The 25,517-nt window shown below is 39.8% G+C and overlaps 1 protein-coding gene across 10 annotated transcripts in view; it reads right to left on the reverse strand.

Moving 5' to 3' along the window:
- LOC135487501 (neuron navigator 3-like) overlaps positions 1 to 25,517 on the reverse strand; it is a 239,950-nt gene that overhangs the window by 137,751 nt on the left and 76,682 nt on the right. For 3 of the 10 annotated variants that reach the window (XM_064771227.1, XM_064771231.1, XM_064771224.1), the window contains exon 1: positions 6,449 to 6,568. The exons of 2 other annotated variants lie outside the window; for them this stretch is intronic. In XM_064771227.1, coding sequence (XP_064627297.1) covers positions 6,449 to 6,526 — 78 coding nt within the window. In that variant the 5' untranslated portion in view covers positions 6,527 to 6,568. Of the gene's footprint in view, positions 1 to 6,448; positions 6,569 to 15,035; positions 15,162 to 25,517 lie in introns of those variants that run through there. 5 more of the 10 variants (XM_064771239.1, XM_064771238.1, XM_064771237.1 and 2 more) reach the window with 3 other exon arrangements.

Raw genomic sequence — 25,517 nt, forward strand, 5'->3', positions numbered from 1 at the left:
CAACTTTCCTGGTTACAATGACAGGACTGGTATGCCAATGCATAATATCAAACATATCTAAGGGAATTGATGGCAAGCTTCTTTTCAGGTATAAATAGTGAAGTGAAATATCTATGCATAAACCAGCATATAAATGAGTAAATACTCTATGCCTTATGGTCAGAGCTAGTCTCAAGGGCAGGGATGATATCTTTGACCTTGAGGCAGCCAGTATGTTTGGGGCACTGTCTGTTGGGATATGAGTGATAAGGGTTATGTACATAAATGAATATGATGATCACACAAATCACTTTAATGGTCCAGTAGACTGAGATGGTGGAGATGAATCCAAGGACACCAACACCCCTGCAATTTTGGATGTCCCCACTTCCAGTCACTGACAAGATGTAGGAAGGAAGCCTGCTGCTTAGTAGACAAACTGTGATGAGGGTGAGATCAGGCACTGAATATGCGTCTCTTGTAATTTAGATACCAGATAATGTTGAAGAACATATTCTTATCTTCTGGTGAGTCCTGATATCTCCCAGAAACAGTGAACCACATCAAGAACAAAAGGTACATGCCGATAGGACTTGAGGATTGATGCACACCACTGATAAATCGGCCTGAGAAGGTACAAATGCAGTGACCTGAGCAGAGATGCTCAGGACAAGCTCCCATTCTACAGTCAGCAACATGTTACCATTCATCATAGTGCGTATCTGACTAGCTGATGGTATGGCTGATAGCCCCCAGGGAGTGAAGAATATGTAAAAAATGCAGCGTTGAGCAAACAGAACACCATCATCTTCAGTGCAGTTGTGGAGTTGTTTTGTTGATCTTTGCTCCACATCGAATGAACGAACGTAAGGATATTCACATAAGCAAAACTACCTGTACTACCTATATTCTGCGGCAGCAGTTGGAAAGTTATTGCACACATTAGAACAGTATTAAGGCGAAACTTTTTACAACCCTTTACAACAACTGGCTGCGAGAGAAAGATTGTTTCTAAATGGGAATGGTTTTTAACATTGGCAGCAAGTGCAGTCTAATTGTCATGTTATGTTTCCACCTTCCTGACCTGATGTGATATTTGAGGACCACCTCAGCAGACGTCAGCTAGACAGCTAGGTACTACAATTGCTGTTAGGCTGTAATGACCACATTGCCAAAGCATCATTCAGAATCACCTCCATGACAAGTAACCAATAATGCAATTCAATCCAACAAGAATGAAGATAATATGCAGTATCTACATCAACTGTATTTGCTTCTTGGTTCTATGCCGGTGAAATAACCAGTTGTAAAAATGTTGGTAAGTCTCCGTCAGAATCACGGACCAACACCAGGGATTTTTTTGCGTAATTTTTACTCAATAATCAAAGAGTTAGTCAAGCTAATTACGCTATTACTGGTGTGATAATACCCGATAATTAGTGTTGATGAATGCTTGCCGATGTCATTAATCAGGTTGGAAATCTGCCATAGCCCAGAGTGAGATCATGACCTGTTGACCCCTTCAGCAGTTCTTGATGATTTGGTGTCTCTTCAGGCAGAATACGTAGCCGTGAATCTGAATCGAGGCAGATGGTTCCTGACTTCAAGCAAGAATAACTCAATTTCTGCATATTTTCCCCAAAGGTTCAGCGGGCACGTGTATCTTTTAGGTAATGAGAACGGCTGGCTCATATTTTTTTGCGGAAAGATTTTCAGCCTGTACAAAAAAGTTGTGGCATGCCAATAGCCTATGTGCCAATTCTATTAGGTTGATAGCAACTCCCGGCAGTCACATCATATTGACACGAGCAACAATTCTGTTATCACACATTAACAGCAACAGCCAATCCCTTGAAGTAGCATGGCCAATGATAATGTCATTGTCTTGGTTTTTGGTTGCTCAACTATTTCGAGGTTGACAGCATTGGTGACAAAGGCATGGCAACAGCTAGCTGCTGACTTCACTAAACAAGGTGTAGCCCACATCCATGCACTACTTTCATAAAAACCCTCAACCTTCTGATGTCTAGTGCTTTTCATTAGCATTTATTATTGATGTATCACCCGCCTTATTTTCCTTGGGCTCATTAATCACCATTTTGAGTAATGGTTATACCCAGGTGTTTTCCCATACTATGATTTAGAGGCCGATTTACAGCACAATGAATATTGTATGTACAGAAGGCATTACTGCCAGGCTGAAAGAAAATGGTGAACATTTTACCATCAGGCAGCAAGGATGTGTTTCACTTTTACAGGTGTGAGGTCTGTGTGCTGGCAAAATTGATGAGAGTAGAGCAAAAAGGAAAGAATACTCCACTTAAATCAAAAACACTATATATATATTGTGCACCTTGAGCTAGTTACCCGCTTATTTGCACTACCAGCTGATAGAAAAAGAATGTGTGTTGAAAATGATAATAGTGATGATTGCACTACTTGTTGGATATCAAAATGTTATGCTTAACATTGTTTAAAGTATGAATAATTACCAAAACCTCAAACTTTATGAATCATTTTTAACGAGAATTGACAATTGCAGCCAATCTTCTTAATGAAAGTGTTACTATGTTGATTATGATAACAGAATAGGATTCAACCCTTGTGTGCAATAAAAAAATTGTAAACTGTTCATACATGTAAGTACATTCAGAGAATTAAAATTGAAACCAGATAATTTCATTTGGGAGTAAATGCACTTCATCGCTACGAGCATCATTAATTAGCAACACCCAGCCGCACCCCAATCTACTTGCATCTGGAACGGAGAACTTACTTTACACGATGAATGAATGAAATAATTATCTCCGCATCAATTATGCATTTAATGTGCAGTAAATTTAACCACGCTGTCAACAGTTCAAGCTGCATATTGACTATCTGTCACATCAAGAAAGTGCAAGTTCCTTTTTATGAGGCTGTTCGCCACAAACCTGACACTTTTCCATTTTGTTGTTGTGAAGGTTCAGTGATTCGCAATGGCATTTTCACACTGGCCATTTCTTGAGCAATGCAACCAATTAGATTGATTATTCTTTGGTATTTTTTATGTCAATGTTTAGCTATCATTAATAGAGAACCATATTTGACACTTTCACCCCACGGTTGGCGTTCTCGGAGATTTGCTTCAGAAAGCAACAACATTTACCACGCTGACCAAAGTCCTTGATCACTTTCATGAGATGGCTACTCTAATTCACTCCCTCTACTTTATTCTCTCTATATCTTCTCATCACCATCTGCAGCTCAGCATTCGACCGGTATTTTCAAGTCCTCTCTGAAACTGCTGGGGACAAAACTGCTCAGTCCAAAGGGTGTCCTTGCAAGAGAGGTTCTATTCAATCGTCATATTCTGCTATAGCAAAAGCATCTCCATCTTCAGAAAGAATGAACTTAACGGTTTATGAATGCATTTAGCATGTTGTGCAAAGACAGCGTCCTAATCAGAAGACAGAGGGATGAGCAATAGTCTGCTTTGTACTTGTAGCTAGGTGATCCAATTTACCCTTTCACTGAGCAACTGATGTAGCAGAAACCGAAAAACACTCCGACATCAAAGAAGGCAGCTTCCAGAAGTTTTTATTTCTGCTGCAAGTAATGACATCTGTTCTACACTTTTGTGCAACACTGACACTTATGTGTACATTGTAACTAATCTTAAGGGAAAAACATGTCATCATGTACCCTTTCTGTATGATTTGAGAATAAGAGAAAAAGTGTGCAGAGAACTTTGCCAAAAGGGAAGGAATTCGAAACCACTTTTGAGCACAAATTCAATCTGACTGAAGAATAAGCAAGAGGACAAACATGAAAGGAAAAAACTAAGCGACAGGATTGACCGCCATATTCACATAGTTTACCAATTGGTAGGCTGGTCAGGATCTCTGTACCTTCTACAATTTCAGAAATGACCAGAACCACTGCTACTCTCAAATATTGCTGATGCAGAAACCTTGTCTTATTGATCCACAATCTGGGAAGTTAATCTGATTTAAAAAGAGGATGCAGTCATCTTATCCTTCATTTGAATAGACATCTTCGTGAAGGAAGGCAATGCAACTGGCAAGCTGCATCCCAGCAGATCAAATATAAAACTAAATTGCTTCAGTTAATCGATAGGGATTGCGTCAGACGATGCTAAACCTTCAAACTTTAAACACCATGTGCAAAAGGAACAACTCAAAGGAGTTTGAAAAGATGGTGAAGAACATGAATATCCAGCTTTTTGACAAATGTTTAAACAAGGAATCTCGAATAAATAGAACGCTAGATCTGCATCGACTTCGGTTTTTACACATACATTTGTAACAGCACTCTTCATGCTATGGCATGAAATGGAACTACCACATGCCAGACTTCTGCAGTTTTTGCAACTGCATCATGACCACTTTTTCCCTGCGGTTATTCACAACCATTACCATAAACAAAGTATTTCTTTGGGCAACGGGCAAAATAATGCACAATGATGCACAATAGCTTTAGTAACAGCTGACACAGAAATATACCTCTCAGCTTGAAACATTTCGTCATCCATGATACCTTCTACATCTCAACAAATTGCCTCAGAATAGGATGATCAACTTGAACGAGAAGCAGAACAATACATGATTGGTCACCCTGCTGCTCTGATCCTTATTCCTTATTCTAGTAGCGTCCAAGCAAGACTGGTGCTGACATGGCTCTGGCCCAGACCCATGATTAGCACGAGATGTCTCGCATATTGATCAGGTATCAAGCTAACACAAAAACAGCAATGCATTGAGAGAAAGCAGCAGCAGATAGCTACGTAGATAATGACCAAGGATGGCCAACCTGTTGTCCCCAGGGATAATGCAGTTTCTTGAAAAAGACAATGGCTTCAGGGTATTGGGTTATTGAACATTGCTGGATGGATCACCATCAAAAAAGGACAAACTTGATACAATGCATCTCCAGATGATTATCAATCATAACATTTGTAATTGTATGACAAGAGAAAAAGACCAATAATAACAAATCAATCACATAAACAAGAAGTTTATCTGAGAATCGGGCCGTGAATTCAAAACTTTTAATCTACAATCTCATTTTCCATCAGAATCTGCATGGCGCCATTGTGACGGTCGACATTGTCCGTCTCAGGTCCCAAATCCCTTGACATGCATTGACATGTGTATGGTAGTTGAGAAGGCCCAAAATCCTGTTGACCGCAGTCTAAAAATGAAAAAACGCTGTTTTGGAAAATGATTGTGACCCTACTTGAAATTATGCTGAAATTATACCGTTTGTAACACCAAGAACAGTGTTCGCTTTATGGTGTTAAAACACCATGTGACATCTCAAGATTCTGCCACAAGATGTTCTAATGCTCCTCCTAACACCATATGCTGTGAGCGGCGGCTCAGAGGGACTAATCATCACAGTTCCAAGACAATCATTCAAACTTCACGCAGACAACGCTTAAGACAAATTATCAGCAAAAAAGACGCCTCGTCAATTTACCACTGATGGTGGTATTTACAGCTGGAAAGCGGTTGCTAATCTGATCGCTGAAATTTTAATTAAACACCACAGGGGCATCATGCTGTTGGATTGGAAGCTGTTTACTGGTGTCGGATGTTAATCCAAAATTTCCATGGAAACAGTTTTTGTGAAATCTGCCAGTATAAAGCACCCATCAATGGTATAAACCGGTTATCTCTTGAATCAACTCATCTCAAACCAACTTGAACAAAAACCCAATGATCGTGATAGAAAATGCCAGTGGCTACTAATCATTTTGATTTTTTTACAGCACACCACTTTTCTTTCATTTAATATGACCATCAATATCATAAATATTAGATTTCTATAGATATTAGATGTATATTTTCATAGCAGCAGTCGTTTTTAGACTGCTATTTTCACTCTGTGATCAGGTTGCGTTTTACAGCTGTGTGATTTCTCTTTCATGATACATACACCATGAGAGCAAGAATCACAACCTGATGGGGCCAGTATCTTCCTCTTCTTTGGCATTCAATCCCACGAGTGTTCTTGCAAACCATGATGGTTGCCATGAATGGTTAGGGTAATGGACCCAGAGACTCAGAGTTACCAATCATCAGCCACTTATATTCCTAATTTCAATCCTTTGTCTGCCCTGAAGTAGGCGGCTAGTACTAAAAAATTTCAATTTAAAGTACTAGGCAATAGCAGTAAAGTGAATGGCCCAAGGTCACACGAATGTGTCAGTGTTTGGAATCAAACCCATAAGTGGAACCCGACCTAACACAATAGATGACATGGTACTGGACTGCAGATCAGTATGATATCTGCTTCTCTATAAGGCTGTCAACAGAAGCCTACGAGTATCTATCACATCATGTTGATCAAGAGATTAATGTACATTTGGCAAAAGAAAGATAGATTGCTGCATGATCCCTCCATAAGCAAACACTTGGAACAAGTCAAGTCCATAACCTGACACCTTCAGGTCCTGGGGACTTACCTTAGGTCCTTTTTCATAATCAAACTCTTCATCCTCCTGTATGCCCTCATCAGAGTCGGGGTCAGCTTCTGCTGCCATTCCTATCAAGTAATCCAACTTGGTGCCACATTGAAAGCGAGACTTTATTCGAATGATGCCCAAGACGAAATCCCCTAAGAATTATTATTCAAGTTAGAGGAAACACAGCAATATCCACTCCCTAGAAAGCATTTTTTCCATCTAAATAAATTGGCGAAACTTGCGAAATGATTATTCCTAGTCCCAAGACGATCTGCAAGTCTCAAGCAGTCATAACTCACTGGTACTCCTGAGCTGACTCCACCAGTTGCACATGCAGTGCTCCCGGGCTTCACCAATATATCTAATTGCACACCGACCTATTCCCTCAATCACTGACAGATCAATACTGCTAAGTAGGCAATCACAATGTTCCCCTGGTACAGAGCAAGACTTTTCTTGTGGGAGCACAGCAGCCCCTAGGCTTTCTAACTAAGTTCTGCTAATACTGTAGCCCACCCATCCATCAGCGGTGACATTTTAATTAAGTCAGACATGCACCATACATGATGTCTAAGTTCGAGATTGCCACTTGCTCACTCTGATACACACATATTAACCTATATTGACATGCTCGCTTCTCTATTCCTCACGATAAAACAAAAACGTTATATTCATTTCACTCTTTGATTTCCCGATTCACAAGGAAAGAACATTCTCTTTGATTCTCGCTGATAGCACTCCCAGGATTTAAAATGTCATTCCATACATTGGAGCTTCTTTGATATGTGTCACATTCATCGATGCAAATCAAAGATATGTATTGATTGATTGAGAAAGCACAGACAATTAAACACTGATAAATATCAAAAGGAACGTACAAATCTCTTTCAAGAGTTAGCAAACTTGTAATTTTCGCAGCTAATCCAGGTAATTAAACACTGATAAATATCAAAAGGAACGTACAAATCTCTTTCAAGAGTTAGCAAACTTGTAATTTTCGCAGCTAATCCAGGTATCGAGCATCAATGCAAATGGCTGTTATTTCTGTACTTCGATCTTTCCAAGATCTCAATTGATTTTGATCTGTATATCTTTTTACAATTCCGAGTCTACGTCACTACATTTGTGAATTCAGTTTATTGATCCATATATCACAATTTCGATGAATCTAATCCACAGTCAGGCAGTGAATTTGCATATTTTAACTTGCATACCAAAACTCCACGAAAAACCTCCCCTAAACAAAACAGCCTCTACAAAACAGGTCCATCAACAAACAGATCAAAAGGTCAGTAAACCATCACTAAATGTTATGTTTAGTATAACAGCTGCTTGCAAAATCAACACTCAGTCTAAAATATTTCCAGTCAACAGATTAATTGATTGGATCAGGCAAGCAAATCACCAACAACGAATCCAACAGGTTTATCACATTCCTCTCCTCAGAGCCCTAAGCACGTTGTCATGATACGACCTTTACAGGTTTAGTCAAGGTTAATCCACATCTTCTGATGTTGGTCAGACACGAGTCACAACAATGGAGGGATCAATCAAAAGAAGTATGATATCGTAGAATCGAAAATACGGGCAGATTATCACAGATCCTATTTGTTCCTCAATATCACAGCCACAAGTTGGTTCTCAACAGAATCACATGGTCATTTCGAAATTGACTCCTAATATTCCATAAACATCATCATCACCTGCAAGAAATAAACAGATTGCTCTCCCAATGATTGATAAGCAGAAAAATCAAGACTGACTTTTCTTGAATCGGTCACCATATCAATAACGCCATCCCACATGCTTAGAACAATGATACTTCAATACTGAAGGGGTGTCTTCATTCCTAGCCTTCGTCCATTTTCCTCAGGTTCAGTGTCAAGCTAATAAATCAGCTATGTCTGGCTGCCTTAATCCCAGTCCAGTCACAGGCTACCGCAAGTTGAACTCTGATTCAAAGATCAATTCAACTGTTGATTGATGATCTATGATACCACCATGCCAAAAGTCACCAATCTGAAATCCATTCAGCAGCTGCCCTGTACTTGTAGCTGCGAATGATGGTACAGAAGACACATGGGGATGATGGGACTAATGACTCTCCAGAAATCAATCCCTGAAGGAATTATGGAAGTTAACCACTCCTTCAGCACGAATGGTGCTCAAGAACAGGGCATGAAATGACCAAATCAATTCCTCCAAGAAATCCAACTTTCATACATCCCGGGCCTCAGTGACAGTGACAACCAATTCAAGGTAGTCTTGGTTGAAGCTGTACTACAGTGACATCCTGTCCTCAACACCTCTTATTCACTGGGTTTCAGATACAGTCCTCAAAGAAGTCCAGTAGAGTTAGAGCGGATGAATTTGAGCTATATTGCAAATGTTCTATCCAGTCCCATCCAACTCATCCATTGATCTGATAATCCCATGAAAACAAGGTTTAATCCAACATATCAAGCCGAATCAATCAATAATCGTGCTGTTCCACCGGACATTTACCTGTTTTGAGGATTTGCTCCATCAGCAAGCCACAGTGTCCAAACTCCATGCCAAGTCATCCAGCTGTCCTCATAGCCCAGGTCATATACCTGCCGCGACTGTACTGCCTTCCTCGTGAAGCCCAGCTATGTCGGTGATAATGATCAGTCTGCTAGCAGCACACTAGCTCGCTGCCAGACTACCGCTGGCTCTAAGCAACAGGCAATTCCACTAGAATACGAAATTACTGTCAACAGTTTACAATTTGATTTCTACTTATTATACAAATGAGGCAGGAGAAGACGGCAGATCCACACCAATGCGATCATCGGGAATACCGGGACCCAAATGTTGGATCATTCCATCAGACCCTCCACGAATCTCCATAATTCTTCATCACCTAGGGAGTCTGTAGATTCATTAATCACAGAGGGACATCCTGGGTTGGGCTACAAAATTTCCATAGAATTTACAAGACTTGGACAGCTTGGGTTGCATCTGTCCTTGTCAGACAGATTGAAGAAGCAGCAGTCTGCGTTGCTGCATCCTTACAACTTCAATACGGTCTATACCTCTTTGATGTTCAAAGAATTCAATGCAATATTGCCTGCAGTAGACAAATAGCCAAACTAAACATTGATGCAGTGTGGATTTGAGAGTCAAGATTATGGTTTGTTCTATGACTTGTTCATGCTTCTTTTGCAAACATATGTTTCAGTTGTTGAATCCTTGAATATGGTTGAATATATTCATCAACAGACCACATGTTTATACGTTGAATCAAGAGGTGGCAGCAAGAAGATACATGTACTATTGTTTGCTATATTGCTTCAATACCTGACAACTAGCTAGCGGCTATTGTCCACTTAATTCCTGGCAAATCAACTCAAAAGAATTGATATCATAAATCAAGCCATTATTAGCCGTAGGTGGGCTGGTGAATATTTACTACAATAGGCAATAATGCACGGTGGCAATATTAACCCCTTCATGCCTTGGGTAATATTGCATCAATGGGACATCCACATCCAAAGCTTCCAGTTAAAAGTGAGAGCTTTGGATGGATTTCTGCTTAAAATAGATCTTTGCAGTGTTGAAATATCTAGACGTCATTCAGAGTATGAACTACTTGGCACAGTTTAACTTAAATAGTTAATAGATAGTTGAATGATCATTAGACAGGACTGGTGTTAAGATACACCAACAATTCCCATCTGGTGACACTAGATATGAGAATTTCCCAGGGATTGAGACACTGCCTTGATAAAACCCCAGTCAAACACAGGAAAGATGATCTCAAATGGGCAGGTAGGTAGGCCTATCATGTTTGCTCCATGCATGAGGAGAGAACAAGAAAGAACGATCATGACTCACTTGTTTGGCATCAAATCCAGGCCAGGTACAACTGCATCTTAACATGGCTTCTCGCCAGGTGAAACAAACAAATGCTCACTTTCCTACAGCAACAAGCATGCACATTCAGCAAGAAAGCAGGTTGCAGGGAGCTGCTTCTTTAGGATGCTTTTTTCAAGAGCAACTGATGATGGTTAGCAGTCAGTGTGGCGAGATTTGAAATTGCTGAAATGCACAGCCAATAATAGCCGTTTTAAAGGGTATATGTTAGGTCAGATATAGGCAGCAGATATTAATCCTGAGGTATTTTGAGGGCCTGTGTTATCTTCCTCAACAGTCACTCTCAAATACCAACACTTAAGCACAAATGAATATACAAGGAAAGGCTCGAGTAAAAAGGCAGCAGATTTTGACACACACCGACCCCAGCTTGCTCATGAAAAGCAACGAACAGACAATTACAAAAGCATTTTATGACGAGTAAGTGATCCTGTTTTTTTTCATCAATTCATCAAAGCAATTTGCTCAATTAGTGGATTGTCATCCTATTTTCTGACTGTCATGTCTCTGTAACCAGTTGATTCAGAAGCCTACCATGCTGAATGAGAAGACCCAATCCATCAATGATGCAGACAGGGTGACAAGCAAAGTATGAAGCCTTGGAGATGATGGATGGTGAAGGCAAAACATGCATGAACCATCAGCCAAGGACATCAATGACCTTTTTCACATCCTAATAGAGTGAATGGATTTATGGGTCAGTTCGGACTATTTCACAATGCTCGGTATCGGTAGAGAATAGCTCATTAATGATAGAACACAAGGTAATTCAAAAGTAGCATAGCTTCTGGTACCTTTTCAATCTGTACCACTGAACAGCAAGAGTAGACCTTTGTAGATGTAACATTTCACCTGGTGTTAACTGACGGAACTAGACAAAGCGTTCGAAATTGTTACCACCGACAGTGCCAATTCAACAACTGTCAATGACCACAATCTGTCAGTCAAGACAACTCATTATACGGTGAACAAAAGCACCGCAGGACCCCTCTAGTAATTCATCTAATTATAACAGTAGCACACATGGTACCAAAAACAATGCCCCTGTCTGATTAGGTGCTCCGTCTCCGACTCACATAACAATGGAACATTTTACAGTAGTATGGGGTTACTTGGTCCAAATGCAGCACAAGAACTATAATCATAGTCTGCTCTATGACAAAGAAACTGTCCTGGTGAAGCCAAATAGCTGATAAAACAATGCTGCCTGAATCAGTTTTTATAATTCTATCTCGACCATTACAGCGGGAACAGCGAAGATTGATTCTCCATATCAAAATAGCAGTATTTTGATTGATTGATTGGTTTTTAGACTAACTCAAACTATACTCACGCCAAAGGTGTCTGAAATGAATAGCTTTGGTCAGAGATGATTGACCAGGCAGGGCAAGCTAATGTCAAACTTACACAAATGTTTTGCCAATCATTCCAGAGGCTGCACAGGTTGATTAGGTTCTGACAGCAGCCCACACCATATCAAAAGTTCATAACACCTCTAGGGAAAGGAAGGTTCATTTGCCGGTTAATGCAAATGAAGCCTGGCAGTACCCATGGTGGTTGCTCAGAATGAGATAGCTCTCTTGCCAAGATCTGCAACATCTTGTGTTCAACCAGTTCATCCAGACTAAGTTTCTTATGCAGAATTCCCAAAGCCAACAGGCTGAGTTGGTATTTGAATAACACCAGCAACAACATGCTTCTATCTGAATCTTGGTGTTTTTTTCAATAACTATGCCAAGGAGAGGATCCCTTTGATTGGGATACTAAACCATTCTAAACCGGTCAGCCCTAGAAACCGCCACTGAATCAATATTATTGGAATCCCACAGAGTTTTGCTTTCCATATCCTGCCTCAGTGCAGCAATTCAAACAAATCCACAATGGAACAGGAATAACTCATAGTAAATTACGCACATTTTAATTCAATTGAATATCGCTACTGGCAGTTTCAGAACTGACTTCATTTTCACAAATTCAAACTCTTTTGAAAACCATCAATTTTTCACAGGCATTTTACTTTTGTGATTTGGTGAATAACATAAATTGTTTGACTGCAAAAAACATCAAGATGTCATTATCTGGCAAAATGAAAAAGGTTACATGACAGGGTATTTTTGGTACAGCTTTGATTACAGAGTTTATTGACAGATTTTATATCTAATAGGTTCGACCAGTTGAACCCCGGGATTTGAATATGATGTGTTGGTGCTGGCTTTCGAACTCATGGGGACAGCTGAACCACCAATTCTATGGTTCATCTGAATATCAAAATGAATAACACGGCCCATATGTCACCCACCAGCAGGGTTCCAAACTCCTACAGGCTACATGTTAAGCCGTTGCATGTGCATGTCCCATTGCACGCATCAGTTGTTACATGCGCTGGTCATGATCGCATGATGCAGCACATAATGGGCATGCACTTTAGATGTAAAACTGACTGTGGACTAAAACATTGTCCATTCTAGATTGTCATGGCAATGAAGCCAGTTATAAATACCCACCGTATTATCGGCTGAGGTTTATCTATTCATGACATGATTGGATGACACGTTTGATTTCATAACTCCAACAATAGGATAAACTGGTGAACCACAAGCAGGAAAATCATGTTTTCTAGTTTACAGAATCCAGTGTCAGTGTCAGTGCCATCACAGTGCCAACGTCAGAGACAGAGATTTGCATTTTATATGCCAAGAGAAACTGTTTTGATTCAAAACATTTTTTGAGATAACACCTGATGATGTTGTGAACACTCTGGCACGACCGTCTGACTTTCACCCAACGTTCAAAGATTGCTCAAGTTGTCATCCAACTACAAAAGCCTATAGCAAACACCCTTACAATGGACCAAATAAAGATAATTTCATGCAAAAAATCAAGGTCAATCGAAAAAAGCAGCAAGCTGACACTGCAGAAGTGGTTGACCCATTGAATTAGATTAATGGCAGGGGACTCAGCAGGAACAGGATGGGGGTGCTGCCTGCCATACACATAGTTTGAGGTTGGTTCATTGCTGTAATGACAGCATCCATTAAATCAAATGCAATTACTTTACTTGACAATACTGGTAGCCTTGATTGAAGAATGCATGCATACATTTGTAGACATTTGATCCAGAGTCAATGATTAAGTATTTCCTTCTTCTAACTTTAACCCTTTGAGTACCAATAAATTTGGCAGAAAATTCAAGAAAGGTAGTGGAAATGGTAATTGGAACTCAAATGTTAGTGGTCTCTGCTCAACTCGCGGTGAGGATGACATTACTGAAGAACAGGAGTGCACAATAGAGTGTCATGGTCATCAAAGTCTGCTGAACAGGAAATCAATATATATTTGAATGAAGCACAATATGAAGCTCATCATGGAGTGAAACAAAAAAAACAGAGAAAATACTTTTTTAACATCATACAAGAGCATGTCAATGCCATGGTTACAGGAACGATTCGGTATCATTTTGCATGGCAAAGAGTGCATCTGACATTTCCTTGTAAACGAAAAGTACCAATGGACCAGAGAAGTTTTACACCTGTCCTGAAAATTAATCCTATTCCTTTGTCTGTCAGTGCTGGAGTCATAGCCAGGACAGAGGAGAACGACATGAACTGAACAGGGATCCTCATGATAAGTGAACAAGGCAGTAAATGTTAAAATTTTCAACTGATTATTCAACTTGGATATTTATAACCTGAAAACATAAAACAGGCATGATTGTGCTTAAAAAGCCTGAAGATTCTGACCTAGGGTTCATCATACACGTTGATAAAACCACTTTAGATTACAAATATCTCAACTGCCAATACTACAGTGTAGCCACTTGTTTCACTTCTAAGCCTGAGGTGTATCTCATTGACTGCCACAGTAATTTCCAAGTAAAAATAGTATTGGCTGGAAGGAGAGTTAAGTCATTTGAATACGTCAGCAAATAGATATGTATGTACAGGTGAACATGTGTCAATAGAGACATGACTAACGTCTGCTGCATACTTAGTAAGCAAAGGCATGGCATTAACGCTTTAGAAACAAAGGCAAATGGCTGAAAATAAACCGGGAAATAAATTGTTCCTATAAATTTTGGAAATGATATGTTTCAAGCTTAGAGAAATCAAATCAATCAAGTCAATTAGTGTATGTTTTCCAAGGTTTCAAGTGGTGACTTCTGCGTCGAGTCAATTATTTCAGCACCGTCACTGATAAAAAACTCAAAATTACAGGAAATGTTTCTTTCTAACCCATAATTTCCTGTTTACCCAATACATTGTACAATATATGGGTCATCATACCGGTTATGAAGTTGACTCGTTTTATCACCTCTGGGAAAAAAGGCCATGTGCTTTGAATCCATCAACCACGAGAACACACATCACACACATCAGAAGTTAACGACAAAGTTATTTTGTACGTTTTAAAGATGTGATTAGGCAAGACTTGTATGACATCGATCACATTGCCAATATTGGCCACAGATTTCATGCTTCTCCCAGCCTCTCCTAGTCAGTGTCGGGGGCTCTCTTCTCATATTCAGAGGGGTTGAGAGTGTTGGGAAAAAGATGGACTATCATTATGATGAATAGGGAGCATTATCACTCTCTAAAGTGACGACTGTGGGAGTTTGGGATCACCTACAATAGGCTGAGGAGAAAAGCTCAACTTCTACAATATTTCAGGACTGACAAAGCCAAAAACTGACCTTACTGACACAAGCCTGGTTACTCATGTTTCTCTAAAACTGAAGGTCCATCAAAAAGTGTAATCCTCCGCTACAGGTGAATCCTAGAGGCCAGGTAATCCACACTAGTTAAAACTTCACTATCCAATAGAGACAAAGTGAACAGAATCCTCGCCAATGATGTGACACAAAGAGAGAAACACATGCGAAATTGAGAGGCATACAATATCACAGTCCCATTGATTCAAATAATGGGACAGGAACTTTTGTTTGTCAATGAACTCATAGTACAGGCTGTTTCGAAACTTATCGCACTGGCTGTATCAAGTTCTTGGTGATGGGATACACTGGCCTGAGTTGAACTAGATACAGACTGTTTCGAATGGTGATATAAACACCCGCACAGGCCTGCCACACATGCTACCTTAGCTGTGTGTAGTTTATAGACTCCATCCGGTTTGTATTATTAGTTTTTCCATTGGTTCCGTCAGCTGCCATGGAAAATGACTAAAGTTATTGTGTGCACTTTTTTCATAATCCAGTCAGTCAGCCGAGCCATGATAATTGTCTGAATCATTTGTAGTTGTCTGCCACGATACACATCGCTATTAAACATGCGTAATGTTACAGAATCAAATATCAATATCTTCAAGGGGCTGAGATTTGCATCTTGGTATTCATGGATGCAGGCAACCTAAGGAGAGAGTGTCTGTGGAAACAATCAATGAGAGATTACTCAATTCCAACAAAAATTATGCAAGACTGTCATCCAAGGGGTATATTCAGAGGCAGGGAATTTTAGCAGTTTACACTGCAATATGTAATACTGACTTCATTATGGTGCATAAAAATATTCAAAAATATCATATTTTTGAAGTGATGATATAAAACCAGTAGTTAGGTGAATTAGGTGACCTGAATACTAGTTATTATGTCATGGTTTTCTAGTCTTAACCAATGAAAGCCTGACATTTATTTTATTCAGGTCAATACAATATTACACTTTAAATTTCTTATCCGAATTTTTCAAGTTACCAAGATATTTTGGATATTAATGGCCAGAACAGCCTATATATAGATATAAACCGGTTTTGTAGACAGAAGAATGACTCAGTTCGAAAGGAATGGACATTTCCTTGTCAATGTTTAACATGCAAGAACCAACAAACACATGCACGCTCAACATAACTCATGCATTCACCTGACTACCGAACTGATAAAATGGGATTAATCATCGTTATTTTGAGACTTTCTGCTTCTTCCAGCCCCATATTCTGGTGTTCATTATCATCACTGAACATGCTGATTACATAAATCTCATTATTTTCATGGTCCTAACAAGAATGAAAAAGATATTTGGCGATAAAACAAGTGCTGGATATGCAGTCTCATGAAATTTGAGTAAAGTAGTCGATGGCATCAATACCTTTCTTTTACAATACCTGATGCTAAAGAGTGCAGAAACAGTGGTTGAAGGCTTCTTATACAACAGTTGCCAAGCCAAGCCTATGAACCCCACAGGGTCCCAGGTAAACAGTAATCAAACACTAAGTTGGTTCTGTGTTCCTCAGCCTAATCATAAATACTGCTGAGATGAAAACCTTGCACCAGCCAACTGAACTCATAGAGAAGACAACCTGTAAAAACTTCTGAGTATAGAACCACATTTTGTACTGACTATTATTACCAAACATCATAACAGAATCCCTCGTGAAAAAGACAATCCCTGACTTCTTTGAGAGAAATCTTATCTGCAGCACATTTGCAACTGTTCATACAAGTACAGTTATACCAAACCTGGCAGATAACATGAGCAAATGTTTTGCCAAAATGCATCGGTTTACAAGAAGTTTGCCAACCTGATTCCAAACCACCTGTGAAAAACATTGGGTTTTCATCTTCGTTTTCTTTGTGGGCAAATAAACTGAGCTAATGACAAGAATCCAAGGGCATGTGGACGAAAATTAGGTAAAGTAGGTAAAATACATGAAAAATATGAAGAAAAAAACCATGAAAAACCTACATCAATCATGCCAACAGCTGCACCAGCAATATTTTTCTTTCATCAACTTACCACTTTCAGACAGACAACAACATGTGAAGACATCCCCCCTCATGCTACAGATGAAAAAAAATGTCTAAGTCCAAATTTTTTTTCACTTTTTTTTTCTGCTCAAAATGAAGAAGCATCATCAGCCCCCAAAAATATTTGGCTTTGAAAATTTTTCAGAATTTTGAACTAAGGAAACAATTTTTGGGGAAAACAAAATCATGCATTTTGTCCCCGGATTTTCATTTTCACAAACGCGTCCGGCACCCAGGTACCGTGACCATTTAACCTCGGTCCCATGAGAGGTCGTGTAACCGGGGTTCCACTCTATTAGATCATGCCACCTACTATCTTGATTTGTTGAATATGTCTTGATATCAAAACACACTTACCTGCAAAGATAAAAAAGAGGATAGTTAGATTCAAATGGAAATATACAACTGAAGCTGAAAAAGGTGGGAATCCCTTTCTGAAATATACATGCCTCAAAACCATAAATGTTGAAGACATCCAACAAAATTTACTTCAAATCTTTGAGTATTCATTATTGGAGCCATGTGACTGAATTTTGGCAAAATAGTCTGGAAGAAGACAGATGATTGCTACTGATGGTGACACTCTGGCAATCAGAGAACAGTCCCAATGAGTTATTATGTATTCAAGAGAGGTGGTGATGAATCAGGATCATCAAGGAGAACAATCAGCACTGGAGTGTTTCGTATTCTATCATTGCTTTGACCAGGGAGGAAATAGTCAAATGTCGGGCTTGCTGGAGTCACAGATAGAAGTCCATCAAGTGATTGTGGCTTTGCTCAGGAAGAAAAGAGTCTAATGTCAGTTGGTCGAGCTTACAGGAGAAGGTGAGGCATCCCATTGCTTTGCTCTGGCAGCAGGTAGTCAATGATAGCATTATCCTTGTACAAGTGATTCAATCACACTTAGCTTGGCATGGAGCTGAACTGATTTTTGAAAGAAGATTTATTTCAAGTAACCCAAATGATTAATATTCCAAATATAAATGAATCAAATTTCAAGACATGCCTTCTCTAACTGGGCCCCATCGCTCCTTCAAGCAGCTCGTGAGATGTGGTATAATCATCACCACAATGTGAAATCAATGGAGTCCACTTGTGATTTATCGTGGAGATCCTGGCAACATGCCAAGTATACATTCTCTGACGACATGACAGGAAAGTGGATTATAAAATGTAGTTTGATAATCAGGTGTCTGGACCGGGAAAGTGGACAAGACCCCAGACATGTATAGGAAGTATCAATTAAACCAGGAAGCAATGGGTTTTCAAGATATGTGTATCACTTCTGCTTTCAGTCGGCACTAATTAGGTCCAACAATGTCGGACTTTGATGAAACTGAATGAATATCAAAGGGCCACAAATTACGAGAAATACAGTGAAGGATGGAGAATGGTTAGTTGAACCTAATCAAAGTGCCTTGGAATATCCCTCTCCCAGGCGAACAGGATGCTAGTGCACCTCCTAGAGAAAGATCAAAATGATAACTTACTTGAAATTGAAACAAGAAATATTTCAATATTCAATAAATAATTCAGCTTGAACCAATTGATTTCCGCCAAAAGCTATATCATAAAAGGTCAGTGATTTTCGAATGTTCTGCCACTGGCACAAACCTTGACCGGGAAATGACATTGAGGATAGATCAGGTCTGCCTGGCTATGAATGAATAATACATGACGAAATCTGATATTTCATTCAAAGTTGGCATGACCACGCGTGAGGACTTGCAGAGACTTCTATGAATAAAAGCTGTAACTGCATGATGCCACCATGGCATTACCAAACAACTGGTAGAGTGATTTGCAATGGAAGCAGCATCAACATGTATGGCCAAATCTATATTGTGGTAACCCGGCTTGCCCATCTCTGCGATGAACATAATGTTTCCTGGAGGTCTAGCATCTTATTGCTTGAGTGAATTCAGTCATCGTATCATAGGAACTTCAGGTCCATGTACATCACTAAGTCACCAAGGGGAAATATTCTATCAGTATTAACGTCAGAAGGAAGCCCGCACGTACCTGTGGGACGAGTGTAGGAGTATATTACCATAATGACAGAGGAAGTTCATACATAATTGCTGGGGATATGACTCTCTATGGATATCATAGCAATCTGTTGACAGGATCTGGGTTTAACCTGCCACGCCTAACATTTAACCCTTTGAGATCGAGCAGTTTTGTCATAAACAAAATCACCTTCTTTTGGAGCCTTTGGACTTGGCTGATATGTCATGGCTAAGAATCCATTGCAAAAAGAGCCACAGAGCAACGCAATTCTCAGAGCGGAGCATCAAATGAATATCAGCTTGTTTTACAATCATTTGGAAGTAAGAGAGTTAATCCATAAATTACTGATGACCTTGAAGGTACAAAAATGTAGGTTGAATGACGTTGGCATTAATGAATCAGCGTTGGTCTACATCTGCCCAAATGGGCAATAAAACAGTTATCATCAGCCAGATAAATGGCCCACAGTAATGGCCACTCTTCACTAGCATGCACTGATCTGCCTTGCTAGCAGTTGGTTGCTAATGATTAGCATTAAGTCACCTCATGAGGACAAAAAATTGAATGTAAGCAAATAGGAAAGTGGTTCCTAACATTTCAGAAGAGAACTCGATCAGCATACAGATGGCAAAGCAAAAACTACCCACTGACCCAAGAGTGTGAATAACACTTACAAATGGCATTCTCTTGGGGTTGGAAACTGGTCCATTGTGCATAAAGGCATCATGGTGACATTTCTCATTTGAATGCTGATGACACCCTCCGCCACTTGGACTGATAACCTGTCATGACTTCACGATTTACACTCATTTTTCTCTGAATGGGAAAGTGATTCTAACCTACTAACCAACTGATCGATATGAGCAGAGTACCAACCCATTCTGAGAATTTATCAATGAAAGCCGTTCCGCTTAATTAATTCTGTTAATTAGTAGACAAAAATAAGCCATAACAACTGAATATTGATTGATCAAGAGGATGGTTATCTGGTGCAATGTGGTTTGTTGTGGATTACAATTTGACCTTAGACTAATTTACCTTCTCATCAGATGCTTCAATTTGCTTCACTGTATGTGACATCAACATCCTGTCCGTGAACACGATGACATCACCATATCTGCCACGGGGCGTTTTTTGAACTTCAATATCTTTATAGGCATGACCAATAACAAGAATACATCCATTATTTCTTGCCCAACCTGACATAAAACCGAGGTATTATCTAAAAACCATATATGTCTTGTGTACACGCTTCATCATCCTAGACTCTACCCTGAATTGTCGTCCACCTCCACATCAATACCCGAGTACTCAATCACCCCACATGTGTCCTCGATACAAAGTACTCATTAGAGAAATCTAATTCACCTTGCAATCAATGACAATTAGGATGAATAAGGGGAACATTTGTTGATATCCACGACATCTCCATCCATCGTTTCTATGTAATTATTGAGAGAATCAAGTTTCAATTCTGTTTCGAGCACAAGCCTAGCAAAACGATTTTAAAAGCCATCAACTTGAATATTATAGTAGTCATACTTGTTTATCAAAATACCTTGAAGGGTTGATCAAGATCATCCATTTCAAATTACAATCAATATCTTGATATTATAAAGTTTTGCCTTGAGTCCTTCCTGGCCAACCAACAGATCAGACTACATGGCAGCTTGTATTCCTTGAGGACATTCGTTGGTGACTGGCTGGCATGGTTAAACCATTTGGTGAGATGGCTATCAGTTTGACAAGATAGATAGGTTTAGGGGCTAAACAGATTGATTGGAGGAGCACTTTCAGAGATGGCTTGTCAGGCCGATCATTGACATTCCATCAAAAGATCTGCCCCCCCCCCCTTTCATTAACTGGTACCTCAGCCTTCTAGCAATAGATCAGCCACCGACCTGATATCCAGTACCCGCCCTTATGTGATGAAATACTGGAACAATGTAACAATAAAACCTACATGTACACATTTTTTAGAAACAAGCTATGAGGTGATTATTTTTTTCCTTAGAGTACCAGTATACCACACTAATGAAGCACAAACAGGGTCTATTCAACTGAAAAGCTTTTAGCAAGAGGAGGAGCGACAGGATGTTGTGAAGATGGCTATGAACAGCCTCCCCCTCCTCTCTGATACAGGAGTAATGTTGACTCAAGCAACTGGATAATCATAGGCCACCTCAGATCAAGGGTTCCTCACTATAGAATTATCACACAAATGATGGCAGCTTTGAACAGCCTTAACCAGTCAATTAGGGGGTGGTTGATGTCAGGGGCTATTCAAGATCTGATAGGGCTCCAGGCATCATGACAGGGACCATCAGCAGTTCAAATAGTGCAACCTTTGATACCCTGCAACTCGGCGAGATGACTTTGGTTTATTTTTAACCTATTCTTCATAGTAGACCATTCGGTCAATACTATTTTAGCTGATTAGCTCATTTTCGGATTGCCTCATTGTTAAAAATAGTTCAGTTAAATAAGTATTGTTTCCTAATATATCAACTATCCTATTATACGATTTAGAAAACCGTCATGATAATTATTCATATAAAATATGAGTTTTGTTTTGGTCCTTGATCTGATTCTAGGTTTTTAACTAGGCCTACTTGTTTTAGACAAATGTTTCAAGGCTGATCCTTATTTACTTTCTGACTTACATTCTATAGATAGCCACTTGGCTACAATTCAAGCCTCTTTGAGCAGGTGAATCCTCGCAGTTATGCAATATTTACAGGTATTTTCCAATAATATGTATCAATGAGAAGCACAGCCACACCCTTTTATTAAAAGAGACAACCATTTCTTACCTTTTTAACATGTATATTATTCTTGTCCCACTTCCACAACATCCCGTTCATAATGTTCACTGCCGTCATGGCTCAATGTCCAGTAATCCAGTGATAATCACAGCTGTATTCCAATCACAGATACACTCAACAAACATTAACAAAGGTCAGCCATATTGAAAACAGTATCTTTCTCAAACTTAACAAAGTATGTCCAAATCCTGATCAACAATAACAATACATGACAGATCTTTAAAATTTAGTCCTTGGTTTTCAATCCTTTGGACATCGTCAGCCTTAAACCATGCGGTCACAGTCAAATTTACTTCTCAACCGTCCATCCATCAACCTGATGAGCATCATCTTAGACAAATTTGAAAATGTTAAATGTTACATACTGTCCACAAGATTGGACAGAATCACATTGATCACATAACTGTCAAATTTCGGAAAAGTCGATCATCATCAAGGAATGACTTGATACATCCCGCTATTAGTTGATGATGATATGGTGTCCAGGGCAGTACCCTCTCAACCTCTGAAAAGATGCCAAACTTGACAAATTGAACAAATTGCCAAGCGGAGCAAAAATGTTTCTGGAGTCTGTCTCCAAATTCCAACCTTAGAACAAGGGAAGTAATTGCTTTAAGAACAATTAATGATCTTCGTTAGTGGAGCTAACGAGATCAACGAGAGATAATGCCTATATTGGTAACCAGAACAAGGCCACACCACAAGTTAAGAAACCAGTGCCTGTGAAGAAATCAGGCACAAAACAAGAGTTTGCCTTTTGTAACCAGATGGGCATTTCACTCTGAAACCCAATTGGCCTCAACATTTTTAAACTCTGGATCTGGCTCAATGTGGACTTTGTCCAGACTCCTGGAGCAAGAATCAATGTGAGCTTGCAGTCGGTCAATCACTAGCCAGCCAAGCACCTCTTTCGGGTAATGTCCTGAGTAATCCCAGTTTATGTTCCAGAATTGCCAAGTAGATAGATAGAAGGGGCTTACCATAAAGAGGTCATCAGCTCAGCTGTTTATGGCTTGGTCAGAATAGAACTGTATACATCAGTTCAAATGTAGCAGGCAATAGTGATCTTTCAGTTGACCATGAAAGGGATTGAATTTAGGATAGCTGAGGGAGGTGACACAACCTCCTGGTGCTTGTCCCTGCATAGGCAGCAGTCACTACACTGCACTAATCAAAGGCATCTGATCCAAAAGAACAAACATACCGCTTCCACAGCTTCACCATAGAGTTGGCTAGAAATGGCATAGTACTATGACACAAATTGCTGCTCAAGCTGCACCTGTGATGCCTTCTACATCGAAGCGAGAAGCATCGGAGACACCTCTGACTTCAGCGGCCCCATCAACATCTGCTGCACCACGTACCCCAACAAGTCAGCCTCCACCCAGAGAGACAGGTGAGCCTATCCAAGCCAGGCTATCCTTACTGAGAATGCAATACATCAATTGGTATAGAATCATCAAAGGTTCATGCTACTGGCAGCAGGTGCTGAAATGGACAACCAACATTCACATTAACTTCAGTGCATAATGTGCATTTTAGATTGAATTTTAATCCCCTCTGATTAGAATTCTTGGCTGACAGCTGTCTGACCGCAGGTTGACTCTTTCTTCATTTCAATTGACTCACAACACTGCACGAACTGGGATAAACCCAGCAGGAATATGTACCGAAAACCAAACTAAACCATTTTAATGCAGCAATTCTCTCAATGATAGCATGAGCCATTAGCATCATTGCCTCTCCCCACATCAATCGAGCATATAAACACTCGATCATCTCTCCTTGTCTCATCTCTCAAGCTTTTGATATAAATGGGGTAATCATGTTGTCAGATAGTTAGGTATTGATGGCTGCCATTGTCACACAAGAGCCACCAAACTCAGAGATGAATTTGACAAGAGATGATGATGGCTGGGACTGCTCAGCACTGACAACAGGCTTGCTGTATTTGCTTTGAAGAAATCGGCCTAGTTTCCCAAGAGGACATGGACATTAACTTCTCGACATGATTATGGTCCTCTACTTGGTACTGATATAGCTTTCTTAGGGTAGGCCAGCAAGGGGGATCTATTTGTGTTATAGGATCTCCACTGATCTGTGACCTACTCTTATTGGTGGATCCATCAAGAGATAAATGGAAGTTATTTTGGACATTGACGTTTTCATCTATTTGGATCAGAGATTGTGCGCCACCAACCAATCTATTTTCATTGATTTGCCAGAAAACTAGATCTGCCTTTTTAAACTGCTGGGAATTGCTGCGTAAATGTCGACTCTTGATGCATCGAACTAATGGAGACTGGATCTGACTGCAGAATGTGGTTACCAATTAAATCTTTTTCGAACTGAGACCAGAGAAATGGTTCAGCCTCACTGTTATAGTGGCCAGGTCTTGTGGGTTTAATTCACAGAACTGCCATGCTCACTTGCAACCCAGAGTCACCTAAGGACCAACACGAAAGGATTAACTATCAATGAAAATGCAAAGAACAATACCAGGTCGATTTTGGTACTAAACATAAGGAACCTCATAGCCAGTGGTTAAAACACTGCTGGCTGCCACGCAAGGGCCCGCATTCGATCATCTGAGTCCAATCTCTCCGCCCTAATGAGCTTTAAAATCAGTACACATATTCACCAACTTCGTCTCTGCTATAGTGGAGGGACATGAAAACTGGCTCCAACAGATATCAATAACGACTGTGCATTTATTGATCATGATGATCGGCACATTAGAATTGATTGAAGGCAATTTGATGGAAACACAATAGCATGTCAGATCAATTGATGTATTCTTGGGACCAGGTTTGACACATCTTAGCTTAGGTTAGGAAAAGACTTCTGATGCAGGAAGTCACAAGACATAGAAACTTCTCACAAACCATTGAAACAATTTCTTGATCAAAACTTTATAGATCAAACACACACGGTTCCAGCAAGGTTTCAATAATACAACTATTGAACTATTTGTTCAGCAGAGAGAGTGTTAACTCCCATGCAATTAGCATCTAAGAGGCAATTTTCCTCCCATCAATTAAACAGCACTGTCTCGTATGGAGACAAGTGTCCCATGCAGGTACAGCCCGCCTCGGCAATCATGCGCCATACCAATAAAACCCCTCATTTTATCACCTTCGTCAATGATGACTCAAGCGGCATCAACATCTAAACTTACGACCGCAATTAATCATAGAAACACATTCTTAAAATTCAGCGGATGGTTCCATCCTTTATAGCCGTCGCCTTGACTTAGCATTGTATGATCCCCGCAGCGGAAAACAAGATTAATTGAAAATCTATAATTCGAACAGAATAATGGAAACTAACGATGATGAGCCTCTTATAAATGTCCTCAGTAACATCTTATGGCAAACCATCCGTAAACTTGAGAAATGGCCACGTGCTTGTACAAGGCGATGGGATATCCAGTACCATACTTTGCTGCAGTGAAGAAAACAAGATGAAGTAAGGTTTGGCCCTTCATCTCTTCCTGTCACGGGAGCTCAATAGAGGGATTCCTACAGTTGACTTGAGGAGAGATAGAAACACATTCATCCCACTGGAATTTGAGAGAGAAGCA

Source organism: Lineus longissimus, chromosome 5, assembly GCF_910592395.1.
Source record: "Lineus longissimus chromosome 5, tnLinLong1.2, whole genome shotgun sequence".
Classification (NCBI taxonomy): domain Eukaryota; kingdom Metazoa; phylum Nemertea; class Pilidiophora; order Heteronemertea; family Lineidae; genus Lineus; species Lineus longissimus.